Raw genomic sequence first — 17,942 nt, forward strand, 5'->3', positions numbered from 1 at the left:
ACAAATATTGTCTTTCCATGTAGGAATGTAAACAGTTCAGCTTTAGTAAGTCCCTTATGACTTCACTTTGCTGTTCACCTTTTCATGGTTCTCTTCATTCTTGTGTTTGAAAGTCAAATTTTCTTTTCAGCTCTGGTCTTTTCATCAAGAATACTTGAAAATCCTCTATTTCATTGAAAGACCATTTTTTCCCCTGAAGTATTATACTCAGTTTTGCTGGGTAGGTGATTCTTGGTTTTAGTCCTAGTTCCTTTGACTTCTGGAATATACTGTTCCATGCCCTTCGATCCCTTAATGTAGAGGCTGCTAGATCTTGTGTTATCCTGATTGTATTTCCACAATACTTGAATTGTTTCTTTCTAGCTGCCTGCAGTATTTTCTCCTTGACCTGGGAACTCTGGAATTTGGCCACAATGTTCCTAGGAGTTTCTCTTTTTGGATCTCTTTCAGGCGGTGTTCTGTGGATTCCTTGAATATTTATTTTGCCCTCTGGTTCTAGAATCTCAGGGCAGTTTTCCTTGATAATTTCATGAAAGATGGTGTCTAGGCTCTTCTTTTGATCATGGCTTTCAGGTAGTCCCATAATTTTTAAATTGTCTCTCCTGGATCTATTTTCCAGGTCTGTTGTTTTTCCAATGAGATATTTCACATTATCTTCCATTTTTCCATTCTTCTCTCTTTGTTCTGTGATTTCTTGGTTTTGCGTAAAGTCATTAGCCTCCATCTGTGCCATTCTAATTTTGAAAGAACTATTTTCTTCAGTGAGCTTTTGAATCTCCTTTTCCATTTGGCTAATTCTGCTTTTGAAAGCATTCTTCTCCTCATTGGCTTTTTGAACCTCTTTTGCCAATTGAGTTAGGCTAGTTTTCAAGGTGTTAATTTCTTCAACATTTTTTTGGGTCTCCCTTAGCAGGGAGCTGATCTGCTGTTCATGCTTTGACTTCATGTCTCTCATTTCTCTTCCCAGCTTTTCCTCCACCTCTCTAACTTGATTTTCAAAATTCTTTTTGAGCTCTTCCATGGCCTGAGCCCATTGGGTGGGCTGGGACACAGAAGCCTTGATTTCTGTGTCTTTGCCTGATGGTAAGCATTGTTCTTCCTCATCAGAAAGGAAGGGAGGAAATGCCTGTTCGCCAAGAAAGTAACCTTCTATAGTCTTATTTCTTTTCCCTTTTCTGGGCATTTTCCCAGCCAGTGACTTGACCTCTGAATATTTTCCTCACACCCACCTCACCTCCTGATCCTCCCAGCCCGTGTTTGTGGTCTGAGATTCAAATGCTGCTTCCAGCCTCAGGGCTTTTGGCGGGGGCAGGGCTGCTATTCAGTATGAGATTATGTTCTGGTGCTGAGGTCGGGGGCAGGGCCACCTCTCAGGCTCAGTTCCCTCAGGGGTTTATGCGCAGACCTTCCGCAATGGATTCAGGCTCCCGCCCGCTTGGGGAGCCCCTGTCTGCAGCCGCCTCTCAGCTTCTACCTCCCGGGGGGGGCCTGAATTATGGGGGCACCCCACTCCCCTCTCGACCCGCCAAAGAGACTCTCTCACCCACCCCTGTCACCTGTGGGTGGAGGGACTTGTGCGGCCGCTGGAGATCCCGTCCCTGAAGCCTGCTCGGATCTGTTTCTCTCGGTGCCGCAGCTGTGGCCGCAGCAGGTCTGGGCTGGGTTTTGTGTCTGCAGCGCGACGGACCTTTTGTGAGAGGTTTGCAGATCCCTCTGTGGGTGGAGGGACCCGCGTGGCCGCTGGAGATCCTGTCTGTGAAGCCTGCTCGGATCTTTTCCTCTCGGTGCCGCGGCCGCGGCAGGGCTGCACTCAGCTCCCAGTCCTGGCGCCCAGTCCGCAGCGCGAAGGACCCCCCCGTGAGAGGTTTGCAGGTCTCTCTGGAACAGAAATCTCCCACGCTCCAATGTTCCGTGGCCTCTGGGTGCGGAATTCGCCGTGAGTTACTTCCCTGTAGCCATTCTATGGGTTGTGGGTTCAGAGCTATGTGTATGTGCGTCTTTCTACTCCGCCATCTTGGCTCCGCCCCCAGGATTTTCTTTTATCTCCTTCTGTTGGAAATGTTTCTGGCTCATTAAGACTGAGTGAGCCCAAGTGTCACCTTTTTCATGAAGCCTTTCTTGGTCACCCCAAATGACACTTCCATGAAGGTTTTCTTCTCAGACCTCCCATAGTACTTCCTTTGTATTTCTCTTACGTACTGATCATGATTGATTTTGCATTAGCCTTACATGTCTTTTCTCCCCTACCAAACTGGGAATTATCCACTATAAGTAACCTTATATATTAGCTAAATATAAGCCCTAATTTTACAGTTGAAGAAGTTGAGGCTCAGCGAGGTTCCCCAGCAGGGCTGGGATCTGAACCATGTCTCCCAATTCCCTGTGCAGAGGCAGTGCTCTGGACGTGATAGAAGCTTCATCAATTCTTATCAAATTACATTGAAAATTATGAATCATGATAAAGTATAACATTATTATTATTAATAATGACTACTTCCATGCTTAAAACACCATTTTTGGAATGCTTTATGTGCCTAGATTTACTTCTGTTACGTTGCTTCTTATCAGAACACATTAGTATGACATTGCCTTATTTATCTAGGATTCACTTATTTAGCAACCTCAGTTTTTTATAATATAGCCCAGAAAACAATCTCCACATTTCTTTGATTGCTCACCTCATCGGCAAACTTTTTTTGAGGATATGTACTTTTATGTGTACCAGCTTATTTATAAACGATATACTTGTACTAATGATTATGTTCATTAGTAGTGTCAAGCTCAAGTAGAAATGGAAGCCACTCATCTGTACTGAAGGGACCTTGCTGGCCACACGTTGGCTTGGATGTAAAGTAACGCTATTCATGTTGGATTTAATTTAGTTTATTTTGTTAAATATTTCCCAGTTACAGTTTCATCTGACTTTAGGCTGCATTGGAGAGTGCTGTAGGCTACAAGTCACACGTCTGACATGTACATTGTGTATACATTGTAAAACACACACAAATTGTAACAATAATACTGATAGCTGGCATTTGTGCGGCTCTTCAAGGCTTACAAAATATTTTTGTTATCTCATTGTATCCTCACAACAGCCTTCGGGGCTAGGTGCTATTATCATTGCCATTTTACAGATGAGGAAACAGAGGTGAACAGAGGTTAAGTGACTTGCCCAGGGTCACACAGCTAGGGAAGGAGGCCAGATTTGAACTAAAGTCTTTTTGACTCTAGGTTCAACATTCTACCCACTGTGCTACCTAGCTGCCTTAAAAAAAGTTGAAATAAAGAGAAAGTACTATATGGTCCTGTAGCTAATAGGGAGGAATTGTAGTTTATTTAGTAGAAAGGTCACATGGTCAGATGTACGCGTTAGGAAAATCATTCTGTCAGTTTTGTGGGGATGGACTGGCCTGGGGAGAGGCCGTCACTTCAATCTGGGAGATAGGTGATGAGGGTCAGAACTCTGGTGGTGGCTGTGTGAGTCAGAGGGGACAGAGGGGAGATATGGAGATAGAATCGACAAGACTTGGTGTCTGATTAGCATATCGATATGGAGTGAGGTAAAGGGAGAGTTTGTGAAGACCCAAGTGACTAAAAGGATGGCAGTTCCTTTGATAGTAACCAGGGAATTTGGAAGATGGGTAAATTTTGGGAAATGGATAATTTAACAATATCTGCAATTCATATTACCATTCATCTACAACCTTCTTTGGAGACCATTGACCTAGACCACAGAAGTACACAGAAAAGGTCTTTCCTTCACCAGTAAGAGCATCACGAAGTCTGTGAACTGATGTTCATGCATTTTATGTCTAGGAGAGCTAATCAGCCCACCACTCAAATCCAGGTTATTCCTTGTCTAGACATGATTCTTTTAAGTCTGGTTATCTAATTATCCTGGACCATGATAAATTAGAAACAGGAATGGAAAGGTCCAGTAACTGCTCATAGTGTAACAGTAAAGAAGGAGAGAAAAAACAAGTAGTCTCAAAAATGCAAGAAAAAGGAATGAAGCATTTCCTTCTGGGGCCATTTAGTGTAGGGGCAAATGGGCCTATTAAACTCAGTAGACCTAAAGGACATCACAATATTTAAGCATATTATAATAATTGGTGTTTATTAGCATCACAGGAATTTAGATGAAAAGTTATTATAGAGATCATTAACCCTGAGTCATTAAAAAGTTAACTTTATCTTCTTGATAATCTAAGAGAATAAGCCAAATATATTATCTACTTGTGAAAGATTTGTGTTAAGATGGTTAAGTTTTTTTTGTAGTTTGGCACTTAGAGGAGTCAGGAATTTGGAAAATTAATTTATGCAGAACATAGGATGCCACTTAAATGAGTGTTGCCTGAGTTCACTAAAGAGAATCATCACCCTAAGAACTGTTCAGTTTCCTTGTTTTTACTTAAAATAGAGCTTTTTGGTAAGTTTGTTGAAAAGAAGGTGTGAAAGATATGTGGGTTTCTTCTTAATCTTTAATTAGGCTTAATATTTAATTTGGCCTAATTCTGCTAGAATTTATAGCATAATTGACTACATTCTGATGGAAGGGAATTGAAGTTTTTCAGGTTTCACAGTTTAGTTAGCAAGGGATTACTTTAATGGGGTATTTTGTATTTAGCATCCAATCATCTGTGACTCAGTGTGCTGGAAGGTGGACTATAAAGCCAGTTAGGGTGGCCAGTAGATCTAGGAACGATGAAAACTTTGGGAACACTATGTAACACAAACTCTGTGGAACTCCTGGTATGCAAAACTGAGGCTCTTCCTTACGTTATACTCACAGGTCAGCTAGAGTGGGGAACATGGGGAGGATAGAGTTTTGCTGGAGGACAGCCTTCTGGGAAAGTGAAAGCTAATTAAAGGCAGAGTTTCCAGCAAGAAAGAGTCAGGAAAAATTGCCGGGAAACTGGAGTTTAGCTGGTTTAGATAGAGACAGGAGAGGCTAGGTGGCACAGTTGGTAGAGCATCAGGCCTGGAGTCAGGAAGACTCAAGAAGATGAATCACACAGGTAGCAAGTGTCTGTGGCCCTGGACAAGTCACTTCAACCTGTTTGCCTCAGGTTCTTCATCTGTAAAATGATCTGGAGAAGGGAATGGCCAACCACTCCAGTGTCTTTGACAAGAAACCCCCAAATGGGGTCACGAAGAGTTGGATAGAGACTGAAACAACTCAGCAACAACAGATAGAGAGAAGTCAGCCATGTGGGAACCATCTGTCACTGTCCATAGGCTGAATTTGCATGATCAGTGTCTGGAGGCTTGTGGGCTGTTCTTATACCCAGACACTGCCCTGTGACCTATCTTTGACTCTGCTTATAAACCTTTGGATCTGTGCTGGAGATAGAACTAGGCATTTACCTTCATCCATGTTCCAGATGACTTTGTGACAATGCCTGAGTAGTTATGGCCACCAACCCCACACCCCACACAGCATCAGCTGGGCCATCAGCATCCTCTCTTCCATGTTCACATCAGGCGTGTGACTGCGGACTGTCAGAAGGTCAGGTGGGCCCAGCCAGTACACCGACCACCTCCATCTTCTGTGCCCACCTCACACAGCAGCTCTTGTCCTCTGGTTCTTCCCTCGCTTCATGATATGCATACTTTAATGTTACACATCTGGGTAAAAAGTAGTAGAAAAGACTTAAATCAAGGACTTCCCACTTTCCCTTGCCTTTGCTGCTGAACAGAGCAGAAGAAAATCATGAACATGGAGTCCATTACAGATCTGTGGTATCATCTCAGTGGGGTGCTTCCAGGGGAAAGGCAATCCTTTTACTCCTCCTTAGATGACTCACTCTCCCCTTCACGACAGTGTCTCAGAGTCAAATGAAACTTTTGAGGCTGTATAATCATCTCACTATTATCTAACCTTTTCTTTTCTGGCCTAAAAATCCCAAGTTCTTTCAGCTGACCCCATGTCTGATGATCTCGGGGCCCTTCCCCCTTCTGGTTGCCTGACCCTGGATGCTCCACAGCTCATCAATGCACTTCTTAAAAGATGATGCCCAAAATTGGATGGAAAACTCCAGATGTGATGTGAACAGAGCGAGAAACAGTGGGAGTGTCACCTGATTCATCCTGTACATCCTTTGTGGATCCTGGCTTAATATTCCATTCATTTCTTTCTGCTGCTCAGTGATTTTATTGACTCATTCAGTTTACAGTGCACTTATATCCCTAGATATGTGTGAATGAGCTCTTGGCTCGCCATGCCTCTGCCATGTTTTGAACCCAAATGGAAGACTTTACATTGGTCCCTGTTGAATTTCATTGGTTTTGTTCAGGTCCCATCTTTCTCGGTTATTGTGGAAGCTTTCTGCATTCTGACGCTGCTCTCTCGTGTTGTCCTCCGGGCTTTGTGTTATAGCTGCTTGATGAGGACCTGACCAGGGGTGTGATGTCTGAGCAAGTGGAAAGAAGGCAGATGGGAGAGTTATCATTGAGGTAGAATTCACAGGCCTTCCTGGAGGTGGGGGGCTAGGGAGAGATGTTACAAAGCCGGCTGAGGAGGAGGATGGTCTTCAACTGAGACAGGGACATTTGTAAGACAAGTGAATTTAGGGGGATGGTTACAGGTTCTATTTTGGTTGGGTTGATTTTTCAATGCCTTTGAGGATGTTTAGGTGAAAGTGTCCAGCAGAGAGCTGAGGATGTAGGACAGTCATTCAGGATATAAATGAGACCCGAACTAGTTAAGCATCATTTATGTAAAGACAATAATTAAATCTGTAGTAATTGATAATAGTAGGATTGTTACTTGCTGTAAGCAATAACAAATGAGTTTGAAGATAAAAATCTGGAGAGAGAGGAGGGCACAAAGGGGCTGGCCTCTATCATCCTGCTGAAGTAGGAGGCAAAGTCATCTTCTAAGAGGGACGTGTGCCTGTGGGGCTGGAGGAAGGAGGTTTGGAACAGCTCTAGTTGGAGAGAGAGTCAGGAAGGAAGAATGAAAGGATTTTTGTGCAGCATTAAGGGTCCGGTTGCAGTAAGGTGAATTTGTAGTAGACCCAAACATCAGGGTTTTGTTCTTCCGGTGGCATTCAGCTTTGGGGGAATCTGAAACAAAAATGGTCAAGAACTCCAGCCTTCAAAGTGCTCTTCTAACAAGATATCTGCTTTGTATATCCCCAAATCATACAGAATTCCCTGGAAGACATTGCAACCGAGTTAGTTTTGTCCAGTGACCCACCAATTATTAATGTCATACAAGGCAAAAAGTAGGGGAAATTCATGTTTGTTCCCCATTGTTACATAGGGACTCCTGGTATGTGTACCAAAGAGGTGTAATTGAGTCTCAGGGAGTGGTGTGAAAGTAAACGACAGGACGAAAATTCAGAAATCAGAGAAGGCCTTTTTGCAAGTTTTCCTATCCGAACTCACTGGGGTAAGCCCCAAACTGTGGCAGTGCCTCTCAAGCCAGCCTACTTCTTCCAGGACTTCTACTGTTAGACGGGGCCCATAACAGCTTGTTCTGGGACCAGACTAGTTCTAGGAATTCTGGAATCAAAGGAGCAGTTTTGCATATTGTCCTCAGTTCCCTGCAATCCTTCTCTGTGAAGGCAGAGCTAGAGAAGGCCCAACCAAGGGTTGCAGTTTTTAGCATTTATATCTCTTAAATGTTTCAACTTTTCTGGAATTGTGTGTAGTCTAGACACTTTCTCAACAGCCTGGAGGTGGTCAGTGGAGAGAAACAGGTGATGTGGTGTAGTTGCAGCATCCAGTTTCCAGTAAACATTGCGTATCATCATTTCATAGACCGTCCTATGATATCTGTAGACGTGGCAAGAGACTATTAGGCAATATATACGCAGTAACATTAATATCATACTTTATGCCGTGCTTTGGGAATGATTAGGTGTTTTATTCTTTTGGAATATTAAATTTATTACCTTTATTTGGCTTGCTATTTTGAATTATTTGGTAGACATATAAATATAGCTTCCCTCTCCTCCCCTCTCCTCTCCTCTCCTCTCCTTCCTTCTGCTCTCCTCTCCTCTTCTCTCTCTTTCTCTCCCTTTCCCCCTTCCTCCCTCCCTCCTTCGTGTTCTCTCTCTCTCTCTCTCTCTCTCTCTCTCTCTCTCTCTCTCTCTCTCCTCCTCTCTTCTCTCTCTCTCTCATTTCCTCTCTTAAAGGAATGAAATGTTAATCCTGGGGCACTGATGTTCTACAATGCCTGATCAAGACAAAAAGGTGAAGACCACAGAGACATCAGCTGACAAGAAACAATCAGGAGTCACCACTAGGTACTGTACGCTGGGCCCTGGGAAGGCTCGGCTTGGGCAGACACTCTTTGGTAAGGGAACCACCTGCCCAAGTCTGGTTCCTTACTGAAGCATGCCGTTGGCATCGCTTGTCACTTGGCACTGCTGCTAGGCGTCCTGACGTGTGTGCCAGTCACCTGCCTGGGGGTGATGTTGTCAGTTCCAGCTCTTCACAGACACGGCTTTGTTAAGCTTCTCTTGTTCTTCTTCATCCTAGGGACTACTCAGATCTCAAAAGACTTCGGTGCCTGTTGAACGTTCAGTCAAGCAAGCAACAGGTATTTTGTCAATAGTGATCTGGAGGATGCTGTGGTGGCATGAGAGAATGTGTTATTTTAAATTGACTATGGTTTAATTGGTGTAGAGAGTCCCCTGGGAGGCCTCTGGTCCCTGCTCCACAACGTGAGCCTTTGAGAGCTGAGGGTGGCACCAAGTGGGGAAGTGACTGGCCCAGGATCACTTGGGCAGGATGTGGTAGAGGTCAAGAGAAGGGTTGGAGGACATCCCATGCAGTGTCCTTCTCCCATTCTGCCCTTCTGCAGCCTCCCCAGCAGGGAACCAGTTTCTTCTTGAATACTTTCAGTGATGCAGAGCTCAGTACTGCCCAAGGTGGCCTATCCTATTTCTGAGCACCTCTGATTACTAAGATGTTCTAAAAACAAATAAACAAACAAACAGATAAAATGTCCTGACTGAGCTGGACTCTACCTCCCTCCACATTCCCACCATCGGCGCTGCCCTTGGTGCTCTGCCCTTGGCTCGCCTTTAGATCACTTTTTGGTTTTTCTTTCTCAGGCATCATGTGACGTGGCGTCCTGACCTTTCCCAGCGTCCCTCTTCTGCAACTTCTGTTTTCTCCCTTGGTTCTTGTTTTGTGTTTCTCTTCAAAAGCAGCTTCCAGAAGGGAGCGCAGCAGCCCAGATGTGCAACTGCCAGTGCAGAGCATGGAGCTACCGCTGCCTTTCTTGTTCGCCTTGACTTTTGGAAAGCCACTTCACACTGTTGGCTTAGATTGAGCTTAATGTCTGCTAAAACTTATAGATTTTTGTCACACGAAATGCTTTGAAACCAGGTATTCCTTTAATTGTACATTTGTATTTGCTATACACCCTTGTACATGTGTGCACGCACAAAGGGCAGGCTTTTACAAATAATCCCAATTAAATTTTACTTTGTCTGGTTTGCCTCCTTGTTCCGGCTATTCTCAGGTCATTTGGAATCCTGATTCTCTTACCCCACACAGTGACTGTCCCTCTCCACCTTTTGTCATTACTTGTACCCCTTAAGTGGACTCCTCTTTAGGCTACATGTCACAAAATGATTCTAGGAAAGTACTTTAGCCTGAAGTTGTCATTGCTCAGTTGTTACTGTCTGACTCTTGGTAACACCATTTGTGTTTTCTTGGCTTAGATACTGGAGTAGTTTGCTATTTCCTTCTCTAGCTCATTTTACAGATGAAGAAATTGAGGCAAACAAGGTGACATAACATGTCCAGGGTCACATAGCTAGTAAGTGTCTGAGGCCAGATTTGAACTCAGGAAGATGAGTCTCCCTGCCTCCAGTCTTGGTACTGTATCCACTGTACCACCTAGCTTACCCCTTTGAGTCTGAAATACTTGGGCTAATTTGAATGAGAAACCTTATCCAATTTTCTTTGAACTATAAATTCTGAAACAGTGCCCTGACATGAAATATTTTTATGTTACTTTTATCAAAGGCTTATCCATTATTTAAAGAGAGAGGAGAATGATCAGCTCAGAAGGAACTCCTTGTTGAAACTACTCAGGCCAAGAGAAGGAAGACCCTCTGATTTTCTCAGAGAAGCATTTCTTGAGTTCATCTTTGACCAGGAAAAAGGAAGAATCCATAGGTGGAGAGCTTAAAGAATGATTGAATGGTTTCAGAAAAATGATTCATTCGGGAACAAGTTCTTATCAAGTGCCTCCTGTGTTCGGTTCTTAGAGGTTGTGTCAGTTTCCTCTGAAATGATGTCATCATTTCTTATGGAACAATATATTCTGCCACATCCATGTACCGGCTATTCCTCAATAGGTGGTCATCCCATTAGTTTCCGATTTTGGGTTCTTAAAAAAAGAGCCATTATAAATATTTTTGTATATATGTAGGTTTTTTCCCCTCTTTCTTTGATTTCTTTGGGGTATAGGTCTAGTTATGGAGTAGCTGGATTGAAGGTTAAGCATATTTTAATAACTTTGGACATGGTACCAAATTTCTTTCCAGAATGGTTGGACCAATTCCCTGCACCACTAGCAGTGCACCCATGTGCCTGTTTTCCCATAGCTCCTCCAACATTTATAATTTTTTCTTTTGTCATCTTTTCCAGACAGATCTTTGAATAGGAAAAAAGAAATGAAATTTTTGTGGAATCATAGTTCAAACCACCCAATCCAATGGAGGATATGGATGATACTTACCTAATATAAATAAAAACTGGCATAGTGGTAAGATAGTGCGATTAGCACAGTGTCTGGCGCATAGTGCTTAGTAAGAGTGACTTCAGTTGACTCAATGTCTGATAGAAATCTTAGACCACTAAAAGTGGACTATCTGGTCAAATTTTGACTTTTCTACAATTTCTTGCTTCAAAAGGTAGATAAAGCAATGAGAGGCATTGTTACTTTTGACTCAGATGATCAGTAAATCTAAAATATTCAAAATCATGACAAAGTCATTTCAGGATGAGATGTGTTAACAACTGGGATGCTGGGAAATCTCCTTGAAGATAGCTGGGCATCCAACAGGTGGAGGTAAGAAAAAAAACTTTCTTAATATGGAAAAGAGTCAGGGAGGCGGTGGGTGGGGGGATAGGATGTCAGTTACTAGGGACAGAAAGAAGGTGAGTTAGCTTGGTGTGGAGAGTGCCTGTGGGGAGTAATGGGTAATCAGCCTGGAAAGATAGGCAGGAGCCAGATTGTAGAGGAGTTTATAGAGTTAATAGAAAGTCACTGTAGCTTCTTGACCAGGGACATAACAAGGTCAGATTGATTCTTCAGCCCCATCTGTTTGGTAGCTTCAGCAAAGGCTGAATTGGAGTGGAGAGGAGTTGGATGTTGGGAAACCAGTGAGGAAAATTATTGCAATAATCCCAGTGAGGGGAGGTCGAAGGCTCAAACCAGGTTAATGGCAGTTTGAGTGAGGAAAGGGGAGTTAGAATCACCAAAACTAGACAAGTAGTTGCGGGGAGGGGGTGGTATTGGCGAGGAAGAAACCATAACTGAAGTTGTAGAACTGGGAGACTGGAAGAAGTTGGCGCGTGAGGAGGAAGAGAGGGCTTCAGTCTGTTGTGGGCATGTGGAGCTTGATGTCCTATAGGGGCACGCCCTGTAGGCTGCTGGTGATGGGGGACTGGACCTCAGAGTAGGTATAGGGCTGGATATGTTGATTGAGGAGGCATTTGCACAGAGATCCACGATGGTTGAATTTCTGTGAGCTTATGGAATTGCCAAGTAAGGGAATGTAGAGGGAGAAGAGAAGAGAGCCCACCCCCAGAGCACTTGCCAAGGATGCTGCTACTGCAAGAGATGGAAAAGAAGTGGTCAGACTCATAGGAAACCTGAAGAGAGTGGTGTCATGAGAGCCCAGGGATGAGAAGCATGTATTCACATGGAGGAAGTCAGATGGTGGAGAGAGGGCTATCTTGCAAGGAAGAGATCAGTGCTGACTTTGGAGAGGGTCATTTCAGTTGAGAGGTGTAATGGGAAGCTGGTTTGCAAGGGGTGGAAAATTGAGTTAGAGGTAAGAAAAAGGAGGCAATGGTGATAAATAGCTTTTACCTTATATTCTTCCTACCTAGGAGTCTATGATTATGTGATTCTTCATGTTAAAATTTCACGTTCACTTTGGGTTTTCATCCATAATCTTTGCCTCAGACTTGAGCTCTTTTGTTACTACTGAGCCCTGGCTCTATCTCTGCTTTTACTTTTATACTGTACCTTTTGGCCAACATCATCTCAACAGAGCTCCACTCCTACATTTCAGTGTCATGGCAGTGACCCTGGGTTCTTCAAGGCTCTGCCAGCAGAGCGTGAACTCTGATTGATCGTACCATGCTGGAAGTGTTGGAGTCCACTCCTACCAACAGCTCTGGCACCCACCTAGCACAGTACAGAGAAATGGTCACAGTCAGTCTGGTCATTTGGTGTTTGATTCTTTAGTTCTGGCAACATGAAAAACAAATGCAAATACAAAATGGCTCGTGGTACTATTTGCTTTCATTTTCTTCTGGCATAGTGACAAAAGGAGACTAGAAGCATTTTAGACCATCTGTAAATATAGTTCTTAGTAATCTAAATGTAGTGTAGTGGTTCAGAGATTAATGAATGGACCTAATTCTAAGGGAAATGAATCATATCGATCTTGACATTCTTACTGTAAACAAAACCAGAAAATCAGAGGAAAGTGTAGCTCAGTGGAAAGATGCTTCTCAGAATCTCCCTGCATGGGCAAATGCTGGAGTTGGTGGTGAGACCAAAGGTAACAGGAACACGTTTTGTGGGCTGTTGGGGCCATCTCATTGTGATGCTCCTGGTGAGTGGTTTGTAAAAAGAACACGGCCTATGCACCAGCATCCTTCCTTTATGAAAAAGAGATAGAGAAACCTCCTCAAGAATCTGGTGAGACCTTTCAATCGAGTCATCCTCTTTTCTGATGCTCAGCAGATATGAGAACAACTGATCAGCTAATCTGCGAGCATTTATTAAGTGATTGCTTCCGTGTGCTAAGGATTGCTCTGGACTCTGAGGATACCCATGGCAAAACTGAACCAATCCAATTTATGAGGAGACCACATCCTAATGAACAAGACAGCAAGCACACATATAAGTATATGTGGAGTAAAAAAGGCAATGAATACCAATTAGATAAATGAAAAGCAGTTTGGGAAAGAAGGCACTGGCTATGGGAAGGAAGGGGTAGATCTGGAAAGATTTTGTGTAAAAAGAGATGCTTGAGCTGCAGCTTCAAGGATGGTGGAATCCATGAAGTGAAAGTGAGTTGGGAGTCCATTCTGAGTATGATGTATAGCAGGACAAAGGGATGGAGATGGAAGATGGAGTGATACATTTGAAGAACAGAGAGAATACCAGTTTGGCAGGATCACAAGAGTGCAATAAGGGTCAATATCCAACCAAAGTAGGAAGGGTGGCAGAGACCAGCTTGTGAGGGGCTTTTAAAAGGTAAAGAGTTTCTGTATGAACCTGGAGCAGAGGAGCAGAGATTCTCTTAGATCCTAGAAGAGGGAGCTATACTGGAATTGATTGAGGAGGGGAGTGACATGGTCAGGCCTGTGCTTAAGGAAAATCATTTTGGCAGCAATTTGTTGGGTGGAAGAGAGTGGTGAGAGACTTGAGGCAGGGAGAGCAGTAGAGCATTCTTGCCTGGATTAAGATCAGAGGTAATAAGATGGTTGCTAAGTGATAAACAGAAGGGAATAGGTCTGAGATATATCATGGAATTTATTGGTTACTTGGGATGAGGAAGAATGAAGAATTAAGGATAATGCCAAGGTTATGAACCTCAGAGACCAGATGGATGGCAGTACCTTCAACAGAATTAGTGAAGTTTGCAAAAGGGAGGGTTTTGCGGTTTTAGTGGGTTTCAGATGTCTCCAGGACTTCCATTTTGAAATGTTCAATCAGGCAGTTGGTGGGACTAAAGTTCAGGGGAGAGACTGAGTCTAGTCCTGTAGATCTGGGAGTCATAGACATAGAGATAGTGATTAAACATTTGGGAGATGATGAGGTCATTGAGAGATCAAAGGGAGGAAGGAGAAGAAGGCCTTGGACCAAACCTTGGGAAATACTCACAGGTGGGGGGCTGGAGGTGAATGATGAGCTAGCACAAGGGAATGCTTAGACATATAGCATGACAACTGGAAGAAAGTTGTGTCACAGAAATCCATAGAGGAGAGAATATCTGAGAGAGTGGTCAGAAGCATCCACTGCAGCACATAGATCAAGGAGCATGAGCAGTGAGAAAAAACACAACAGTTTTTGTCAATTAAGGGATTATCAGTGGATTTAGAGAGAGCAGTTTCATTTGAGTGATGAGGCCAGAAGCTAGTTTACAGAGGGAGGTGGTGACGGGTATAAATAGGTTCGAAAATAGGAATAAGAAATAAGGGAGGCCAAAGCCTTACTGACTCCACAGAAGCCTTACTCTTTTACATAATGAAATTCTTTCTTGAAAAGAAATGGATCAGAAAACACTGGATGTGGCAAACACAACATGACATTACAAAGAATGAAACTGATTATGTTTTCAGAGGCAGGAAATGACATGTTGCTGGTGTTGGAGTCCTTCCTGAATCAACTGTTTGGGTGTAGTCACGCCACTGGTTTGTTAGATGAAAGATCAGAGTTAGTACAAACTAGAAGAAAGAGTAAAAATGGGGAAAAAAAGATATGACAGGGGAGAGGTCAATAAAAAGACCATAGCCTGACTTAATTATTCATGCTAAACTGTGATAAAGTACCCATTTATTCATAAAATATAAGGAAGTTGCTACTTATGGTTAGTATTATCATATAAACTAGATAGCAGCGGTGGAGCAAAAACCCAGTTTAAAGAAAGCTTGGCAAGAGATCCAACTAACTTATTCTAGGAATGTTGAAGGACAAAAAGGGAAAGACAGTAAGTAGCCAAAAAATGGAGACGTTCTGCAGAGAGTTTTATAACAAACATGCTTTCACCTTCAAGAACAGTGGACCCTAACATCATAGTCCAGGATGTGCCTTATAGGAGATTTAGAAATGGTATTAAGCAGAATAAAGACGGGGAAAGAAGCCAGATTGGGCCAAAGGTTTGTAGATGTGACCTGTGCTGCAGAAGAAGTAATGGAGCACTGATGGTCAATGTTCAAGATATCTAAAGGGGAAAGGATACCAAAAATGTGGAAAAAATTTTAAGTGTATTAACATAAAAAATTGGTGCCCCTTGCAAAATGTCAACTGCCAACCCATGCTTATTTTTTCATTTGTATGAAATATTTATGAGAATCATGTATATCAAATCAAGGGCATCCTTAATGAGAGTGTTAATAGGGAACAAATAGGCTTTCACTAGAGATGCTCCATAATGGATCATGTCTTTATCATTTGCAACTAACTGAAAGATGTTGCACCCATTGTTGATGATGAAGAAAAGTATTTGGAGTGGGAGAGCACCGTGCTGCCTTCAGGCCTCTCTTCTGTTGTGGTGCATTCCATCTATAAGTCAAAATCATTCACAATTCTTTGAAAGATATTAAAAAATAAAAATCACCTTTGAGGACCCTCTGCTTAGAAACATAAGGTAAGGTAGAAAATGGGGATGCTTGTTAGGCACAAACATCTGGCCAGTGTGATGGAGGAAATCTCTGTAGAGGGCAAAGGAGGGCAGGTGTCCAAGGTGAGGGCTCCCTGGAGACAGGAATGGGGGCCTTCATCATGTTCGTCTTTCCTGCGTGGAATGAAGAGGACGTAGACAGGCATCACCGGGCTGGCAGTTGTGGACAGATTGTGCTCGGTTTCTTTGGAGAGGGCAGGGTGTCCAAGCTGATGAGCTAGACTATAGATCCATTTGTGTGTTTGAGTTTCATCTTGGCTACTTTCACATTCTGGGGCTGGATCAAGCATTTTGCTTAGCTCTTGATCCACTGAATCTGTTTTAGATGGTTGAAGGTGCCAGATGCCTGAGTGCCCGATCTTCAGCCCACTGCTGTCTTCTAAAATTCATATTTGTTCTTGATTCAGACTGATCTTTACCCTCAATCATTCCTAATTATCCATGATTTTACTGCTTAGTCTAGACATATGTGCTCTTATCTCCTATTGAGTTCCTGTCATACTGGCTTATTAAAACTTTAGGGAAATGAATTTTTCCAAAGCATTGTGTATCACATTCTTTCCCATGCCATAACATTTCCTGATGCTTATTCTGCATTGTTTCATAGTTAAAGGAGAATAGATAACAGGACAGTATTGCAGTTTATCTTTTGATATTTTAAGTGTTCAGTATGATGGCAGGAAGATGCTGTATAAGGAACAGGTAATGTTATTAGTGCCAGTGATGCAGTAATCATTAGATGGGGCCTGCCATATTTCTACCAAAAAAAAGGCTAAGGAAGAATGAGTTATCTTCTTTGAAAAGGTGAAATTGATGGGTTTTTTTTTTTTTCTGGATTTCTCTCTTTCTCTCTTTGGTTTTCATAGTACTTTGGGGAAGATCTAAGTATGTTTCAGAAAGTTACAAAATTCTGGTTTATATACTTGAGTGCTAATTTTTCATATAAAGTAGAGGAAATACCTTTCCAGAGACTGGGCATGTCCTTCCCTGTACTGTTAGAATTGAGAAGACTAATTGAGATTCTAATGTTGTTTGGTCACCACAAGGTCAATGAAAAGGAATTGGCATTGTTAAAAGTAATGTTTTTATTAGGCCATTATAAGCTAATATTTTATTCTTACTGACTTCATTATAAGTTAATACAGCAGACTTTTGAGATGGAGCATGGTGTTATAGGTCCCTTGTAGAAGTAGTTTGAAGGAGACGGAGTTATCTTCTTTGCCCCCTGAAAGTGGCTCCCAAATCCCTTTATGGGGGGTGGAGTTGAGGCTGATGATGAGGGAATGAGAACTGTCAGGAAAGAAGGAAAAATGGTTTGAACATTCCGCTTTTGCCTTCATTTTTGGCTGCCCAAACGGGTGCAAATGAACCTGTGAGCCTTTTGTGGAAGGAGTGTTCAGAGGGAAGCAGGAGACCCAGGTTCTGGTCTCCTTGTATATTCCAGATGATAACTGTCATCTTGGGCAACTCATGTGACCTATTTAGGACTTCATTCTGTAACCTGTAAAATGGGATTGTACTAGGTGATCACTAAGGCCCCTACTGGCCCTGAAAAGATGTTAAGTCTATGATTCTATAAGCTACTCACATAGTTCCTTCCAATCCCAGGGACTGGGCTAGGCCTTGAGTGATGTAGGTTGAAACCCCTTGGACTATGGGGTGGAGAAACCCCAAAACCTCTTGTTCAGAGTGTGTTGAGACTGAGTCTGGAGCATGGGTTTTGATTCCATGTGACTTCTTTTTTTGTGCAACTTTATAAAACTTAAAAATCCAAGTTATTCGTATGATTTACAAAAATTCTGAGATCCCAAGTTATTTTTTTGATGAGAAATGAGGTTTCCCAGCTTGTTAAATTATATTAGTAAGTAAATATCCACTAGCTTCTTTCCGTATCCACATTCTGTATATTAGATACTAATTCTCAATACATTTTTTCTAGAAAAATGATAAAAAAAAATAAACGTCCAATAAACAAATTTAAAAGAGCAGAGAAATTCTTAGAAGTAAATAACATTGCCTTTTGGGTTCATCAATAAAGCATATAAGGGAGAAGTAGATAGGGGACTAGGTTCACTGTTGTTTCAAGGGTTCCTTTGAGTCTCTTAATAAGTTGAGTGGTGAGCCATGGAAAGGCTCCAGCTGCTATAAATAAGACTTAGATTCAGTTCTCCAGGAAAGCAACCTTGCTTTATCTGCTGCTGCTGCTGCAGATCCTGCTCTCAGTTCCCTTTGTTGAACTGAATTGTTCTGACTATCCTGGGTCTCTGGAGGAGTGATTTAAAACTGTCCCTGCCTCAGAGAACTCTTCCCCACCATTTTGAGCTC

General features: G+C 42.6%; 1 protein-coding gene across 6 annotated transcripts in view; it reads left to right on the forward strand.

The window, feature by feature from the left end:
* NEK10 (NIMA related kinase 10) overlaps positions 1–17,942 on the forward strand; it is a 237,154-nt gene that overhangs the window by 10,506 nt on the left and 208,706 nt on the right. For all 6 annotated transcript variants that reach the window (XM_072651141.1, XM_072651146.1, XM_072651143.1 and 3 more), the window contains exons 2-3: positions 8,145–8,255; positions 8,491–8,551. In XM_072651141.1, coding sequence (XP_072507242.1) covers positions 8,182–8,255; positions 8,491–8,551 — 135 coding nt within the window. In that variant the 5' untranslated portion in view covers positions 8,145–8,181. The remainder of the gene's footprint in view (positions 1–8,144; positions 8,256–8,490; positions 8,552–17,942) is intronic.

This window comes from Notamacropus eugenii, chromosome 3 (assembly GCF_028372415.1).
Source record: "Notamacropus eugenii isolate mMacEug1 chromosome 3, mMacEug1.pri_v2, whole genome shotgun sequence".
Classification (NCBI taxonomy): domain Eukaryota; kingdom Metazoa; phylum Chordata; class Mammalia; order Diprotodontia; family Macropodidae; genus Notamacropus; species Notamacropus eugenii.